This window comes from Bos taurus, chromosome 10, assembly GCF_002263795.3.
Source record: "Bos taurus isolate L1 Dominette 01449 registration number 42190680 breed Hereford chromosome 10, ARS-UCD2.0, whole genome shotgun sequence".
In the NCBI taxonomy this organism is placed as follows: Eukaryota; Metazoa; Chordata; class Mammalia; order Artiodactyla; family Bovidae; genus Bos; species Bos taurus.
The window spans coordinates 61,100,246-61,117,403 of NC_037337.1; the positions used below are offsets into that span (position 1 = coordinate 61,100,246).

General features: G+C 33.3%; 1 protein-coding gene across 5 annotated transcripts in view; it reads left to right on the forward strand.

Annotated features, from left to right (window-relative positions):
* The window catches only part of COPS2 (COP9 signalosome subunit 2), a 33,194-nt gene extending 19,478 nt beyond the window's left edge, over positions 1 to 13,716 (forward strand). For 2 of the 5 annotated variants that reach the window (XM_059890183.1, XM_005211892.5), the window contains 9 exons: positions 1,009 to 1,098; positions 1,218 to 1,295; positions 3,287 to 3,461; positions 5,188 to 5,366; positions 5,481 to 5,533; positions 7,879 to 7,976; positions 9,149 to 9,231; positions 9,714 to 9,772; positions 10,650 to 11,404. In XM_059890183.1, the coding sequence (XP_059746166.1) occupies positions 1,009 to 1,098; positions 1,218 to 1,295; positions 3,287 to 3,461; positions 5,188 to 5,366; positions 5,481 to 5,533; positions 7,879 to 7,976; positions 9,149 to 9,231; positions 9,714 to 9,772; positions 10,650 to 10,794 (960 nt within the window). In that variant the 3' untranslated portion in view covers positions 10,795 to 11,404. Of the gene's footprint in view, positions 1 to 987; positions 1,099 to 1,217; positions 1,296 to 3,286; positions 3,462 to 5,187; positions 5,367 to 5,480; positions 5,534 to 7,878; positions 7,977 to 8,443; positions 9,234 to 9,713; positions 9,773 to 10,649 lie in introns of those variants that run through there. The other 3 variants (NM_001076279.3, XR_009496018.1, XM_059890184.1) reach the window with 3 other exon arrangements.
* The last annotated feature ends 3,442 nt before the right edge of the window (positions 13,717 to 17,158 follow it).

Below are 17,158 nucleotides of genomic sequence, written 5' to 3' on the forward strand. Positions count from 1 at the left end.
TTTTGTCTTTTGAAAGTAAGTATAGATATTAGTTGCGCAGCACTTACTGACTGTGCAATCGACAGTCATGAATAAATAGGCAGCCTTTACTGAAAGTATCAGACTCACCTGTTGCCATGCCCTCTTACCCCCTGATCCTGTTAAATATGTGGAGAATCAGGTATTCACACAAAGGTAGAGCCAGAAGTGGGAGGAGGGGACAGAGGAGCTTATCATAATGCAAAACAAATGGCAATTTCCATTAAAAGAGTCATATTCAGACAGTGAACTGATGGTGTTAGACAAAGCTAAAATTGTGCTTAACTTTTCCCTCCCCTCAACTCCAGCAGTTTATCAGTAACTTAAAAATTTGTAGTCCAGTTAATTGATTAGTCACATTTATAGAAGAATTTTGAGGAAAGAGGCTTATCGTTTGCTTCTTTAGCAGCTTACTTAGTGTTTGCCACATGCTTCTGCTGCTTCTGCCAAGTCGACTCTGTGCAACCCCGTAGACGGCAGCCCACCATGCTCCCCCGTCCCTGGGATTCTCCAGGCAAGAGTACTGGAGTAGGGTGCCATTGCCTTCTCCGGTTTGCCACATAGTAGTTCCCAAATAAGAGTTGAGTGCATAAGATACATCCATTCATAATAAACAGTGGAGTCTCAGAGTTGGACACTACTGAGCAACTGAGCACGCACACAATTCTTGTGCTTGCCATTTCCTTTGCTAACATAAAATGAGTTATTAGATTTGAAAGGACAAACCTATACTATTAGAGCATTAGACATTTTCTGGGTTTTATTTTAAATGTATAAAAACACATGTTGGCACTTTTTGTAAATTTGGTCTGTACTTTTGCTAAGGTTTTGTTAATTTTGTGGACTGTCACAGACATTCAGTTAAGATACAGCTAGTGTATCTTATGTATATTAAAGTTCAAAGATGCACTTTTGGTTTGCTCAAATTAACTTTATTAACAGGTACAAATTTGCTGTTTACAATTATAGAATTCTGATTTTTTATGTCAGATGGATTTACTGCAGGAATTCTATGAAACAACACTGGAAGCTTTGAAAGATGCTAAGAATGACAGACTGTGGTTTAAGACAAACACAAAGGTAACAGTAATAATTACTATTTTTTCTTTTGAAGAGTGGGTGGGCATCCTTGATAAACTCTAAAGATATACCTTCTCCTGTTGAAATCTTTTAATTCTAATAAGTTTATTTTTTTACAGCTGGGGAAATTATATTTAGAACGAGAGGAATATGGAAAACTTCAAAAAATTTTACGCCAGTTACATCAGTCCTGCCAGGTAGCTTTTCTTTTATTTTTTTTGTACTATTTCTTCATAAGAAAAAATTATATTGGAAACATTGCTTAGGGATATTTTCAAGCATCATCGCAAAAATAAAATTTGGAAAATAAGTTACCAGAAAGCTAATTTTTTCTGACTATTACATTACTTCCTCTGTTAATCATAATTTCAGTCCTTATTTTTGAAGAATGAGGCATAAGTATCAATAAACAGACCAGTCATTAATATTAAGAATAATAAGCATTTCATATTTAGTTATACACCCTATGAAAATCAGAAAGGATGTTGTAGACATACATTTTAAAGATATTTTATACTCTTAGTTTTCGTGTATGAATCCTCTGTAACAACACGGTCCTGTAGAACTTCATGTGATGTTAGAAGCATTCTGTCTGTGCTTTCCAATCTGGTTGCATCAGCTACATGTCATCAAGCGCCTAACTGTGACTAGGGAGATGGAGGTACTGGGTTTTTCACTTAAATTATAAACTTGTGTAGCCATAGTACACCTCTGTAACTTTTAAGTGTGAGCTGTAATTTTGTATTTCGTTTTTTGTCTTGATCAATAAATTACTTGATATTAGTTCAAATATTAAATAGAAATGCTGTTTTAAGTATGTTTATGCTCTTTCAGTGCCATGTACTTTTTTATCAAGATCATGTTGCAGGTTGATTTTAATGATTTAAATGTATAAAAACATGTAAACTTTTATCAACTAGCTTTAAAAATGCACATACACAGATCCATATCCAATAGAGAATCTTTTGAACATTATTGTTTTTCATACTATGTACTATTAATTATATATTTTATTTCTGTGAATGAGGAAAAGGTTGATCAGAAAAGTGTTCTAAATCATCTTCACATATTTTCATTTAATAATGTTACCTTTTTTGGTTTTTATAAAAAACATGAAAATGTTTTCATAATAGTTTCGGTTTATAAGGCAAATCAGTCAGTTATGGATTGTTTTTTATCTACACATTCTTAAGGAGGGCTTAGTCTGATGCATAAACAGCTGTGTAATCAGTTCCACGTGAAATGAAAATCGTAGAGAAGGCATTTCTAACTGAAAGTCTTTCAGTATATACATAAGGAATATGAAATCTGGAGAAGTTTTTGCTTGGTTTATTTTGTAACATAAGGGAAATACTATCTGGATTGTAAATTACATTAAAGCATAGGAGAAATGCATGATAATCTGAACATAAAGATTGTCTTACATATCATATTTCTTAGTCTGGTTGTGTTTTGTTAGTGGATAACTAAAGGAAAGTTTTAAGTTAGAAGACCCAATAAATAATATTTGGCTTTGTGTATGTCAGTGCTTGATATTTATGATTATCTGTCAACCATATTCTGTTTTTCACAGCTTGTGTTTGTGGGCTGTTGATCATCTTTCAAAGACAAACTCACCTTTGTCACCACCTTTGTTATTCCTTTGACATCCCCCAAAAGAATTAATCTTCTCTTCCATCCTTGGAACTTCATTGATGCTTCAGCTAGAATTATTATCATTTATATTATAACTTATCTGGTGGCATATTGGTCTTCTATATTGTGAACTTTTTGAGACCAGGACTTTGGCTTATTTAACTTCGTATTTCCCCCAAGGTAGACTGACCACCTGGCACTAGGAAGGCACTTGATTGAAGGCACAAAGTGCTTTGATTGAATCAGTGCATCTAAAGTGGTTGTGAAGATTTGGGGAAGACTACAAATAATCTCCTGGATAAAGCAAAACATTGCAACTTTGGTACATTAAAAAAACCCTCCTTATCAAATAACTGTAAAGTACAAAGGCCCTGTGGGTTCCTTTTTGGCCATTGAAGGTCATATTCTTAGTAATCTAGGTGCCAGTTGAAATTTGTAATTCATTTTCCCACAGAATTAGTATCATAAATGTAAGGTTCTCAGGCTAGCTCAAAAACCACTCTGTTGACTCTGAATTCTGTCTTGACTGGATTTTCATTATTTGTTTTCCTAGACTGATGATGGAGAAGATGACCTGAAAAAAGGCACACAGTTATTAGAAATATATGCTTTGGAAATTCAAATGTACACGGCACAGAAAAATAACAAAAAACTTAAAGCACTCTATGAACAGTCACTTCACATCAAGTCTGCCATCCCTCATCCATTGATCATGGGAGTTATCAGAGGCAAGTTTGGTTTGCAAAGGTTGGGCAGTGCTATGGGAAGATAATCAAGATGTCCTTGGATTATGACTGATTAACTCTGAAGGTTGTTTCTATTTTAGTGAAAATAAATGGCAAAGTAGTAAAGTCAAATGAAATGATCTAGTCTTAGTAAGGAATTAGGATGAATTTTTGTCTTTTTGAAATTTATATCAGTAAATTACTAATTGAAAATTCACCATCAGAAGTTCTGTTCTTGAATTGTATATAAAATTGCCTTCTGTTTTAGTGATTTTTTTACTGAAATATTATTGATTTACAATGTGTTAATTTCTGCTGTATAGCAAGTGACTCAGTTATACATATATATACATATTTTTTATAGTCTTTTCCATTATGGTTTATCACAGGATATTGTTTATAGTTACCTGTGCTATACGATAGAACCTTGTTGTTTATCTATTCTGTATGTAATAGTATGCATCTATTAATCCCAGACTCCCTCCCCGCTACTCCTCCTTGGCAACCACATGTCTGTTCTCTATGTCAGTGAGTCTGTTTTGTAGATAGGTTCATTTGTGGCTTTATTTTATATAAGTGATATCATACGGTATTTGTCTTTCTGGCTTACTTTGCTTAGTATGATAAACTCTAGTTGCATCCATGTTGCAGCGAATGGCATTATTTTGTTCTTTTTTTATGGCTAATATTCCATTGTATGTATGTATCACATCTTCTTTATACATTCATCTGTCAGTGTACATTTAGGTTGTTTCCATGTCTTGGCTATTGTGAATAGTGCTGCTGTAAACATAGGGGTCATGTATCTTTTTGAATTATAGTTTTGCCTAGATACATGCCCAGGAGTGGTATTGCTGGATCATATATAGTAATTCTATTTTCAGTTTTCTGAGGAACATCCATACTATTCTCCATAGTGACTATACCAACTTAAATTAGTTGTAATAACTTACATTACATTAAAATAACTTATATTATTTTTACGACTAAAACAGTGTAGGAGGGTTCTCTTTTCTCCACACCTTCTACAGTATTTGTTATTTGTAGACTTTTTAATGATGGCCATTCTGACCGGTATGAGTTTGGTACTTCATTGTAGTTTTGTTTCAAAAATTTCTTATTATTCTTATTGATCTTTATTTATGATTTTTGGTTTCTCTGGGTCTTTGTTGCTGTTCACATGCTTTCTCTAGTTGCAGCAAGTCTGGGGCTACTATTCATTGTGGTGCGTGGGCTTCTCCTGTTGCAGAGCACAGGCTCTAAGCACACGGGCTTAAGTAGCTGTAGCACGTGGGCTCGATAGTTGGAGCTTACAGGCTCTAGAGCTCAGGCTCTGTAGTTGTGGTAGCATGGGTTTAGTTTCTCTGCAGCATGTGGAATCTTCCCAGACCAGGGATCATACCCGTGTCCCCTGCATTGGCAGGCAGATTCCTACCCACTTGGAGCACCAGGGAAGTCCACCTCATTGTAATTTTGATAAAATTACTTTCTATTTCAACTGAGAATAAAGATTTGCAAATGCTTGTTTGGCTGATGTTTAATGAAGAGCTTGGTTTTTAGAATTCAGTATGTGCCCTTTGTCCACTTCAGGAGCTAGTACTCTTCAGGTTATAGAATTAAAAGACTAGAAGCTACTGAAATAGTTTTCATTTGATTTTTATGAAGTGGTCAATCTTCTATTATTATAGAACTGAAAATGTCCTCTTTTCTCCTGTTTTATTCTTTACAGAATGTGGTGGTAAAATGCACTTGAGAGAAGGTGAATTTGAAAAGGCACACACTGATTTTTTTGAAGCCTTTAAGAATTATGATGAATCAGGAAGTCCAAGACGAACCACTTGCTTAAAATATTTAGTCTTAGCAAATATGCTAATGAAATCGGGAATAAATCCATTTGACTCACAGGAGGTATGTTTGTGCTCTAATTGTTCATTTCTGTCAGCTGTCTCTTGTGAAAATAAATGTTATTCTTTCTTTGTACATGTACATAGTTAATTGTTTTGTTTTTTTTTCTCTAACCAGGCCAAACCTTACAAAAACGATCCAGAAATTCTAGCAATGACGAATTTAGTAAGGTAAGATTTAATATTTCAGTCAAGGTAAATTACCTTAAAGCAGTGAATAAAGAAGAGAGCAGAGAGAATTTTACAGAATTCAGTTAATACTCAACGTATTATTTTGACTTGAAGTATACGAAAGTTTGTAAAATTTTTGAAGTCATTGATTATACTGTTTCTATTAGTCACAAGATTTTGTAAGTATTTACTGCTTTTTTTTCTCATTATCTTTGTGTGTGTATACACATACTGTTTCTCAGTAGAAAGCTATAGAGGTTTTAAAACAATTTCACAGTGTTACAGTTTCTACGTGCCTTAATCCAAAATGAAATTATGAATTGGTCTACGTAAGTCAAGAATTTTCAGTGAGACAGTTTGTTTACTTTATATTTGCTTAATTGACAAGATAAAAAAATCACTTTTTGCCTCAGCTAATTTCCTAATGTAAGGAGCAGCAGAAGGGTCATACTGGTAGGAAACCTAAGGATTTATTGTTGCCTTCTGTGGAGAAAGATATGACTAATGATGGCTAATACTGAAAAACCTGCCATCAAAGAAAAAAAGAAAAACCAAGCAAAAGCCTAGAAAAGAAGACGTTTTTGTAAAAGAAATCAATGAGCAAGAAAAATGTTTCTTTGGACCAGGAATAAATATAGCCTGTGATTTATTGTGCTTTCTTTGTAGAAAACTAGGAAAGAGACTTACTGGGTTTCAAGTCCATTGTTCTAGACTATACAGCTGAGTTCACTAAGACAGGAAGAGTGTAGTTAGGGGTATGAGGCAGGGTTGAGTTTTTTTGTTTGTTTTCAGATATATATAGGTAATTTAGATGACCAGACATTCTCTTAATAGTCTTTTTTTTTTTTTTTTCTTTTTTAATTTAAGAAAGTACTGTTGCGTGATAAATTACAAGTCACCTAAATGTAAATTTTATATACTTATAGCCTATTTCATTATATTGTTTAAGCTCAAAAGACAATTTCTTTGTCTTTATTTCAAACAGTTTATTCTATTTACATTTGGCCACATTAAGAGATTATTTGGTTAGAGATTAATTTCATAATACTTCAAAAAAAACTAGGTTAAATTTCTAAGTGACAAGTTTAACTTGAAAACTCTTAAAGAAATATTGCAGGAAAGTATATCCCTGGACATTAGTATTTTGTTCAGATTAAATTGGTTAATGCATTAAATGGATTAAAGTACTGATTTGTCAGACCTTATCTCAGTTTACTCCAGAGAAGCCTTTGTATTGGAACTCTAAAACTTATTTTAATAATAAATTTTAAAAGAAGTAGCCCGTGGTGTCCCATGTTTTGTATAAGGTTCTTTTTTAAGCCACTTAAACAGTGGAAGAATGTGTCTTTGTTAAAATATCTGTGTGTGCAAGTGTTTTCACTATTTGAATATATCCTCCTGTAGTATATTACAATAATATATTTGGGGTAGGTAAGAAAAGTAATGCTTCCTAATTTTATCTTCCTAGTCAGTTGCCAGCAGACTAGAGGAAAATAATTCCTGTTGAAGCAGTTGAATCACCTGCCCCTAACATGAAGTTACATTGCGACCCAACAGATGGAAGCACAGCAGAGGGCTTGCAGAGTGGCTGATGATATGTGTTACATACAAAGCAGACAATGGTGCCATTTCCAGAAGGTTGGCTTCTTCCTTCTCAGCACCTTTAGCAGTCCCCATAGTGCCTCAGAGAGTAGATAGTAGATACCTCAGACAATCATGAACATAAATCAGCCTTTGACCTTCTGCAGCAGTGTCCATCACTCTCTGCTTTGTGTGTGTATCCCATTTGCCACTAGTTATCTGCCACCAGTATTTCTGCTGTATAGTTCACTGGAATTTTAAGGCTAAAGAGAGTTGAGAATCAAATGTTCCCTTTAAGAAGTTTTGGCAGTTGCTGGTACCTTTCTAGAAGATAAAAATTAAGGAAGCTGAATTTATGAGTAAACTTCAGAGAGGATATACTGTCTTATATTCAGACTCCTCCATTCAGTAGTATACATGAAACCTGGTTTCTTGGAGATTAAATGCACAATTTAACTTAAAAGCATCAAGCATTAAACAGTTACTAAATATTTGTCAGTTCTTAACAATGCTAAGACTGAGGTTTTAATTAGCTGTGTATAACATATAACCCCACATAACTTGTCTTTCTTTTATAAAACTAAATGCATTTAAAGAAAATTTGTTTTCAGAAGGATCTGTGTGTGTTTAATTCTAATTTCCATGACAGAAACTGTAATTTAGATTTTTCATATAAAAATTGAGAAACAGGCTCTTTGGATTATCTTGATTTAATATATGACTTCTTCATGTTTGACAAAATTTATGCTTTTCTTTTTTGTTAGTGCCTATCAGAATAATGACATCACTGAATTTGAAAAGATTCTAAAAACAAATCACAGCAACATCATGGATGATCCTTTCATAAGAGAACACATTGAAGGTATATGTCTTCTTCTGACTGAATTCTGTTACTTTCTTTGCTACTATCAGACAATACTTAATGGACCTACATGGAATTAAGGCATTTTTCTTCTGTTTATTGGAAAATATAGACTTGTTTCTAAATGCTGTCATAGAATAAAATATTCCTTAAAATTATAAAACTGTTTTAAAGACGTCAGTAGGTAATTTCATGTTATTAATGTAATTAAATTCTACATGATGTCCATTTCATTTAAAAGGAGGCTGTCACTTTTGCCTTCTGATTTAGATATTATTGCATGTTTCTTACTGACGCTTAGGTTCAAAGTAAATTTTTAGGATTTATTTTTGACAGCAGAAGCTTTGAAACAGCCTGCTATAGATAATGCTAAGATGCACTAATTTTGAAAAGGTATGTAACAACAAATGTATGAGATTTTTAATAAGTTCTAATTAACAAAGATAAAAATTGTCTCTTTGTTCTAGAGCCACTTATACCTCCAGTGTTCCTACCTGTTATGGAGCTATTTGAGGGTTTTTAATAACTGGAACAATTCATTCAAATGCTTAAATGCCAGATGCATTAAGAAAATCCAAAGAATACTTCAGAAGTAATATTCTTTTGTTCCTCACCTTCCTTTCTCTTTCACTCAACAGACAAAGTTCTTATTTGAACTGCGAATACTATATTTTGTGGGTATAAAAAAAATACAGAAGCCTTGTGCCTGAGCTCCTATTTTTTTTTTTTTTTTGTAAAGGATACTGTAAATGAATAACTGGGAAAAATTACAGAATTACTTTATAAAATGTACTATTCTAGTTTATGAGAGAGCATAAAGTAAGGACTTGACTAGTTGGTATAAATTAGAGCTTCTTGAAAGAGGAAATGATGAGCAGTGAAGTGTTAATTAAGAATGCAAGAGGATATTTCAAATAGTATTACAACATGAGCAAAATCAGAGAGGTGGAAACAAGAAAAACTTATGTGAAAGAGAGCCTCTAATCCTGTGGTACATCTGTTGAACTCAAATGTTTTTAGATATAAATTGCTTATTCCCTCACTGGACAGAGAGACATGTTTTAAGAAGATAAATGATACAGTTAATTAATACAATTTAGATGTACATAGTGATTCATAAAGATACACAAACTAGTAAATATAAATGTATTATTTTAACTTTTGTCTTTCAGAGCTTTTGCGAAACATCAGAACACAAGTGCTTATAAAATTAATTAAGCCTTACACAAGAATACATATTCCTTTTATTTCTAAGGTACTTCTATTCCTTATAATTTGTATTTATAAATGCAGTGTATATTTAAAAGAGTTATTCTTGGTAGCAATATTTTATAAAATATAGCATAACTCAGGGTTTTTCCTTTTAATGTGAATTTTTCTGTTTTCCTGATATAAATTGAGTTAAAAGAAATGAGAAATAAAGAGTCATTACATTTCATTTTAAAGATTCCTTCACCATCAGTAATACTGTAAGAGAGAAAGTAGTGGCTGAAATACATAACTGATGTATATTGTTAACCCCAGCCACAATAAAATTAAAGTAGGAATATACTTCTAAAGTTAACAGAGCAAAATTTTATCAGACCTGTGTTCTCAGTATTTTGAACAGATAATGAAATTTGTTTTAACTTTTCTCTTTTTTAAGTGATAGAAACGAATTTAAAATAATATTTATATAGAATCATAAAGTCCTCTAAAAAGTTAATTAGTAGAATTATAATGAGTCTTTTGTCTTAGGAGTTAAACATAGATGTAGCTGATGTGGAGAGCTTGCTGGTGCAGTGCATATTGGATAAGTAAGTACTTGACTATTTTTTTTTCCGCAAAATGTTTAGGACATAAAGTTTGAATAATGATGGCAAAGGTAGCAGTTGAATTCTTAAGTTTTCATAAAAAGCACCCTTTGGCTGTAGTTTTCTATTGAAAGAGATACTTGTATGTGATGGCTTTTTATAAATGAATGATCATATTAAGCACATAATCTTTAAAAAGTTCTAAATGACTTTTCAAAAGATTTCTCATTCAGTGTATGACCCTATATGCCTGCCTGCTCAGTTGCTTCAGTTGTGTCCGACTCTTTGCGACCCTATGGACTGTAGCCCGCCAGGCTCCTCTGTCCATGGGATTCTCCAGGCAAGAATACTAGAGTGGGCTGCCATTTCCTTCTCCAGGGCATCTTCCCCACCCAGGGATTGAACCTGTGTCCCTATGTCTCATGTCTCCTGCATTGGTAGGAGGGTTCTTTACCACTGAGCTACCTGGGAAGCCCCTGACCCATCTATACAGCTAGATAATTATTTAATGAATAGTATTATTTCATTTTTGAAGTATAAGATATGATATCTGTTACTTTGGAAATGGTATCTTTCTTAAAGGCAAGAAATGTTATTTTTAAAGCTTCTCATGTTACATTTGCTCTTGATTAATTGGGTAAGTATATGTCTGTTGGTTCTTTCAGTGAAATTGATGAAAGGTAGCTGAAGTCTGGTTTCTGTCTAAAGTTTGAATAAGCTAATGAATGTTAATGCTGAATGCAACCATTTAATGTAGACTGCAGGGGGGTTTTTTTTGTTTTGTTTTTGCATTTATTGATATTGTGACTATTTTATAAAGTCCAAAAGATACGTTTAGTGAAAACGGTTTGTAGACATGTCATCTTTTATTTATTTCCAGCACTATACATGGCCGAATTGATCAAGTCAACCAGCTCCTTGAACTGGATCATCAGAAGAGGGGTGGTGCCCGATATACTGCACTAGATAAATGGACCAACCAACTAAATTCTCTCAACCAGGCTGTAGTCAGTAAACTGGCTTAACAGAGAACAGCTTTTACAGACATACTTAAGGCAACAGTGCAGAGATGTAACCCTTAAAAGAACTGGGAATGGCAAAACTACTGTCGGTTGATGTGTCCTGAAAATTATTGGAGTTATGGCAGAAGTGCTTTTTTTGATCAACTGGTTTGTGTTTTGCTGCTGCATTTATCCCAAGAAAAAAAAACAGCTTTAATCTCCAGAAGAAAACCAAAATGCCATGGGATTTATGCTGTATTGACATCTTGCCCTAAAACATACAACATCATAGTAATTTGTCGTGGGCAACATGACCAGAGAGAAGATTTTTGTCATGATTTTAAATACACTGACACGCTACTGTTGGTTAAATTTAAACATGTTTTACCTGCAGAAATTCTCTCACAAATAACCTGCAATAACTTGAAATGCATACCCTTTTGAACACTTCCTTTTCTCATGTATAAATTAAAATGTTTGCTGCATTTTGCAAAATGTCAATTCTCCAAAAATGTGTCCGTATATTTCTGTACCTGCAGTGTAGTAAAGGTTTAGATGAAACCCCATAATTATAGTGGCATACTGTCACTTAGGTTTCAAGCAGCAAAATAAACAGTGCAGCTCAGAAATTGTAGTTTGGTTCTTGATGTGTTTTTATTACATGTGGGGTTTTTGTTTTGTTTTTTAGTACCTTAGAAATGTCAAATTATTTTTCTTCAGTTAATAATTTTAAAAAGCCTGGAAGTAAATAAGTTGGTTATTTGCTTTCAAGTTTTTAAAAGTAGTCTTTATTGATAAGGAGAATTAGTTTCTAACAAAAAACTTGCATAGTACTTAACTTTGACAGTGATACTTTAAAGGAATAATTTTGTTTTTAAAGAATGATACTCCTTTTTAAAAGATTCTAACTCAGAATGTTCACTTTAAACAAATATGCCAGAATATAGACAGCTAAATGAATGTTACCCTGCATAGTGATCATGCTGGAAAATTATTTCCTAATTCCAGCAATCTACCATTGCTCAAAACCTCTTGGGTTTTACTCTTTGAGAATTGCATTCAGAGCTAATTTAAGTCACACACTGTTAACTTTATGATTACATAATTGTTAAAAAAGTATTATCCAACTTTTGTTCTGTGTGCTGTGCTGTGCTGTGCTCAGTCATGTCCAACTCTTTTACGACCCCATGGACTGCAACCCGCCAGGCTCCTCTGTCCATGGGATTCTCCAGGCAAGAGTACTGGAGTGGGTTGCCATTTCCTCCTCCAGAGGCTCTTCCTGGAGACCTAGGGATTGAACCCGTGACTCTTGCATCTCCTGTATTAGCAGGCAGATTCTTTACCACTAGCACTACCTGGGAAGCCCTGATTGTTCTATAGTTAACCATTATTTGGCACCAAATGTCTTTTTACTGTTTCCAAAAATTAAATCTTTGAGGTAATAGTAGGAATATGCAACTGGCTTTGAAGGCGATCCCAAAAGAGTTTTAAAGATATTTTGAGCAGTGGTAGCATAGTTAGGAGAATGAACTGTGGCCTTTGAAGGTGATAACCTAAAAGGAGACACAGCTCATTTGAATGTATTGAGTTTTGGATGTATTTGTTTCATTTAAAAAAAAACAAAGTTCACATTATTTTATAGTGTCAAAGGAAGAACTAAGATTAAGATAATTTCTTTGGTTTTTCTATTGCTTGTTATTATGTAAAAAAGAAGTGAGTGGCAGTTAAGGAAGACTGTTAATAGCTAAAGAATGACAACCAAGAATTTTTGATCTTTAAATCAGATTTTATAAACAGTGGAAGGAGCATGGACTTAAAACAAGGCATGCTTATTCGATTTTGTCAAAATTTTACGAAAATATGTGATATATATTTATACTAAAACTATATAATCCTTAGACTTAGGAGAGCAATCAGTTAATGTCTTTAGCAGATTACAGCAGTATTAAATACAGGTGCAACTTGAAAATGTAGAAAACTGAAAGAAAATGAAAGACAATGTCTCTGGTAGGGAATAAAAAAGTTTAAGATATTATAAAACTATGTGTATTTTCTTCTCTTTTGCATAAATCATTTGTGGGAAATGTGCAAAGTTTTTTTTTTTTTTAAACAGGAGTGGTCATAATTAGGATTTATTTTTCAACATAATTTAGAAACTCTTGTTACCCAAATAAAAATGACAAGTTTCTGTACCTGTATTCAAATATGTATGCCTGTGATATAATTGGAAAAAAGACTTTGCTTATGTTTGAATTGATGGAATTAGAATTCATGGGATTTGAAATATGATTTAATCTTTAACCCTATCCTCCAAGTTGTAACAGGCCCAATTCTCCTGTGGAATCTTTGCTGTGTGCAGTGGTGCATCTTCCAGCTTCTAGAGGGAAAGCATGCACTTGTTATTTTTGGGAAGTTAGGGTTAGTATCTAACACTATCCAAGGTTACAGCATAATCTTTCATTTATTGTAATTGTATGTATCACATAGGCTTTATTTAGTATTCCCTAAATATGGATTTGTTCTTTTTCTTTTAAGTCACTTGCCCTATTTGTTTTTAAACACAGGTTTTTGGTAAATCTTAACAGCCTAATTTAAAACTATTTGTTACATTCCCCCCCACCCTTTGAAGATTTTCTGTGTTTTTGTGCATCAAATTTTTAGAGGTGAACTCTTAGAGATTGCTTATTAAAATATAACTAAATTTAAGAAAAGTAAAAATTGGCAAATTCTTAGTATTTAAGTTGCTCATTAAATCTGGCCCTCTTTTCTGAGAACTGAAATAACAAGTAGCTTACACTGTATTTCTTTTTGCTTCTAAACCTGGATAAACTCACTTCACAGTAATCTTCGGCTGCCACGAATAGATACTGTTTCAGGAACTGGATTTCCATTACTCATTCTAGCTCTTACATTATTTTTTCAGTTGTTGATTAAATATTTTTCTCTACATCTGATGTGATATAACTTTTTTAAAACATATTTATGAATGTACTAAGAATTGCTTTCATTACAGGAGTCCCTTCAAACTAAAGGTTATAGTGTCTTTCAAGACTCCTAAGAATCTGATTTTACATGGGAGTATAGATTTAATGAAGCCTGTTTTCCATGGGTGACACTGTGGGCAATGTATTTTTTATCACCTTATAATAGGATACCAGTTTGTCACGGACTAAAAAATAGCTGTTTCTTATATTTAAAATACCAATGATAGTAAACATTTATAAAGCAGTTTTCTTTTTTAATCAGTAGTGTTTATAAGTCCTCAGTAAACTCAGGTAAGTACACTTTTCTTTTGTATTGGGGCTGGGAATGAGGGTGTCCAGAGAAGCAGATTATGCTGGTATAGAATAACAGTCAGTTTACTCCAAGAATAAAAAGGTATTTGCTTGGTACTTTCCTCTTATGTTTTTTTGTAAGGACTTAGAAATACTCTAAGCATTTGTTTATCAAGCCTGCTTTTTAAAAATAATCTTACTCTAAGTGAAAGTGAAGTCGCTCAGTTGTGTCCGACCCTTCACGACCCCATGGACTGCAGCCCACCAGGCTCCTCCATCCATGGGATTCTCCAGGCAAGAGTACTGGAGTGGAGTGCCATCGCCTTCTCCAAATCTTACTCTAATACTGCTTTAAATAAACCTCAGAAACTTTCATTTGATTTAAAATATAAAAGCAAAAACTAGAGTGTACAAATCTCTAGTAAAGCTAGGAATTTCATTCTTTATATGAGATTTATTCATTTTTATGTAGAATTTATAACATTTGGAAGGAGATAAACATCATTTTGAACTTAGATGTAACAAAACATAAGGAATTGGCTTTTGTGTTTTTTGATAGTTTTGTTTTTAGATATAAGTGACATAAAACATTTTAAGGAATTGACTTTTGACTGTTTTGTTTCAAAGTGTAAATACTTAGAACAGGGACTTAGAACAAGAGGCTGGATGTCAGGTCTCAGAGCTTGAAGCTGAATGATTTTAGTCTTCTATTGTGTGACCAAAATTCAAAATTTATCTCCTCTCCCCACCTTTCTTTTTTTTTTGGAGGCTTTGCTTGTTTTTGTTTCTTTGTATTAGGTTCCCCCCCCCCCTTCTAATCCTGCTCAGGTAGTATCCTATATTCATTTTGATAGTTATAAGTAGGATAATTTGTAAAAACTTCTTCATGTAGACATACAGAAATTAACTTTCTAAATATCAGTGTATTAGAAGTTCTGCTTAACTCTAGATAATTAAATTTTACTATGTATCTTCTAGCTAGTGTGTGCCCTTAATAGCATGGATTAACCAATGATTCAAAAGTTGTGTTTACTTCACTTTGAATCACTAGATGAGATTTGAAAAGGTTTAAGTTTTGGAATTTTTAGGAAAGTTGAAATAGTGCCATTTGGAGAATTTATGTTTAATGATAGTAAGTACCACAGAACAACTGTGTCAGTGAATTCTAAATATCCTCAAAATTAAAATTTAGTGTCACTCCGTTTGTTTTTAAATCTGAAAAGATTTAATCTGATAATATCCCAGAAGAAACTAATGTGTGGTCTTATAAGTTTTACTCCTTTAGTGTCATATGTTATTTTTAAACCTGTTAGAATAATTAAAAGTCAGCTCTTGCCATCAAATCTTAGAATATCAAAGGTAGATGCCAACTATACCTTAAAAACCCTTTGATAGGCAAGAAAAAAAATTGTTTCTTAAATACTTACATTACTGTTTGGGGCCAACTTTCTTCTTGGCCAGGATTTTACATTGTAAACATGTTCAGGATAACCACACTAATGGCTAGCCAGTGCTATTGTGTGTATGTTTGTTGGTGTATACATATTTGTTGGAGTAAAAAATTCACTCCCCAGTCCATCACAGTAATTTTTTTTTCCAGTTTCCATAATTTAATATCACTTGTTTCTTACTCAGGCTTACATCACTGAAAGAATGGCCAGTGTACCAGTAACTTCTATGTTATGACAGGTTTCATGTGGAAGACGGTGTCCAGATTTAATCTAGAGGTATTAGGTTGTTTGTTAATTCTGAAATAAGGCATCTTTAAATGATAAAGGTTGGGTTTTTTGGACATTTATCCTATGAGTTTATGGAGCTAAAGTAATCTAGAACTTGTAATCATCCCATGAAGTTGTCAGAAGTTTTTGCATGCTTACTGAATTAGTAACATATTAGTGCTGTGTTGAATAATTTTTGTTAAGATGTTTTCCTCCTACTATTTACTAAAATAGTTTTATGCATCTGTTTTTAAATAATGCTGAGGGTAATTAAATTTTAACTATATATCAACAAAGAAATGGAATGTTATGGGAAATGCAAACGTTTGATTTTGCAATTTGTTCCATAGTTGTTTGCATTATGAGTTTTCTGTATTTTCTTCTTAAGCTAGTGTTAAAAATGACCTAAATTCCTTGAACTCACTAGGTGGTAGGAAGCAGGTGATTAAGAGCGTGGCAGAGAATGTCTATCTGAAATTGGAAGTCTCACAGATTAACCCTTGAGAATCGACTGATATGTGCATGATGAGTTACAAGAGGCTTTAAGACTTAGGTACTCAAGGATTTTGGGCAGTACACATTCTTTATCAGTAATAAAAATTACATGATGTGCCTCTTAGATATCTTCTGTGTAAATATTAATTAGCACAAGACCAGCACAATGGCGTTAAACAATGCACTTTATGTATTTGATCAAATAATTCAATATATATACTTTAATAAAATAGCTTTTTAAATATTTTAAGTATGTTTCTCAGAAAGCAGTACTCAAAAATCTTACTCATTTGGTTTGGAAATCAAGGTTTAAATATGTTCCGCTTTTAAGATTACTTTGTTCGGCTTGCAACATTCATAGAAGTGTTGGCCTCTCCTGAACCCTGTTTAATGGTCTGTCATGGAACAATTCATGTTGCAAGAAAATGTCTCAGGAATTAAGCCTTCAATATAAAATTAAACACTTATAAGCAGGAAATTAAGTCAAGTAGGGGAAGAAATGTACTCTCCCAAATCCCTATTCTGATCCTCTAAAATGAGCACTTCAAGGGCTGCAAAGTCTAAGAAACCACTGATGAAATTTTTTTTTGTAAGTAAAAATAATATTGTTCCCAGGTGTGACCTTCAACCTAGTAGAATGGGTCAACCCTGATCTCAAAGTACAGTAATGCAGTCAGCTTTTGAAAGTCAAAAAACTTCAACAGATTAATAACCCTGTGGCCAAGATGCCAATGTAAATGTATAAAACCAGTGTTCCTGCACATTTCAAATTGTTGGGCCTTCCAGGTTATGGCAATAGGAGGGAAAGAGTGGGGCAGCTTAACTGCTTCCTGTTTCAGCAACATTGGAAACATTGGAAGGGCATGAGCTGGTAGTATCGCAAGGAACTAAACAAGCACC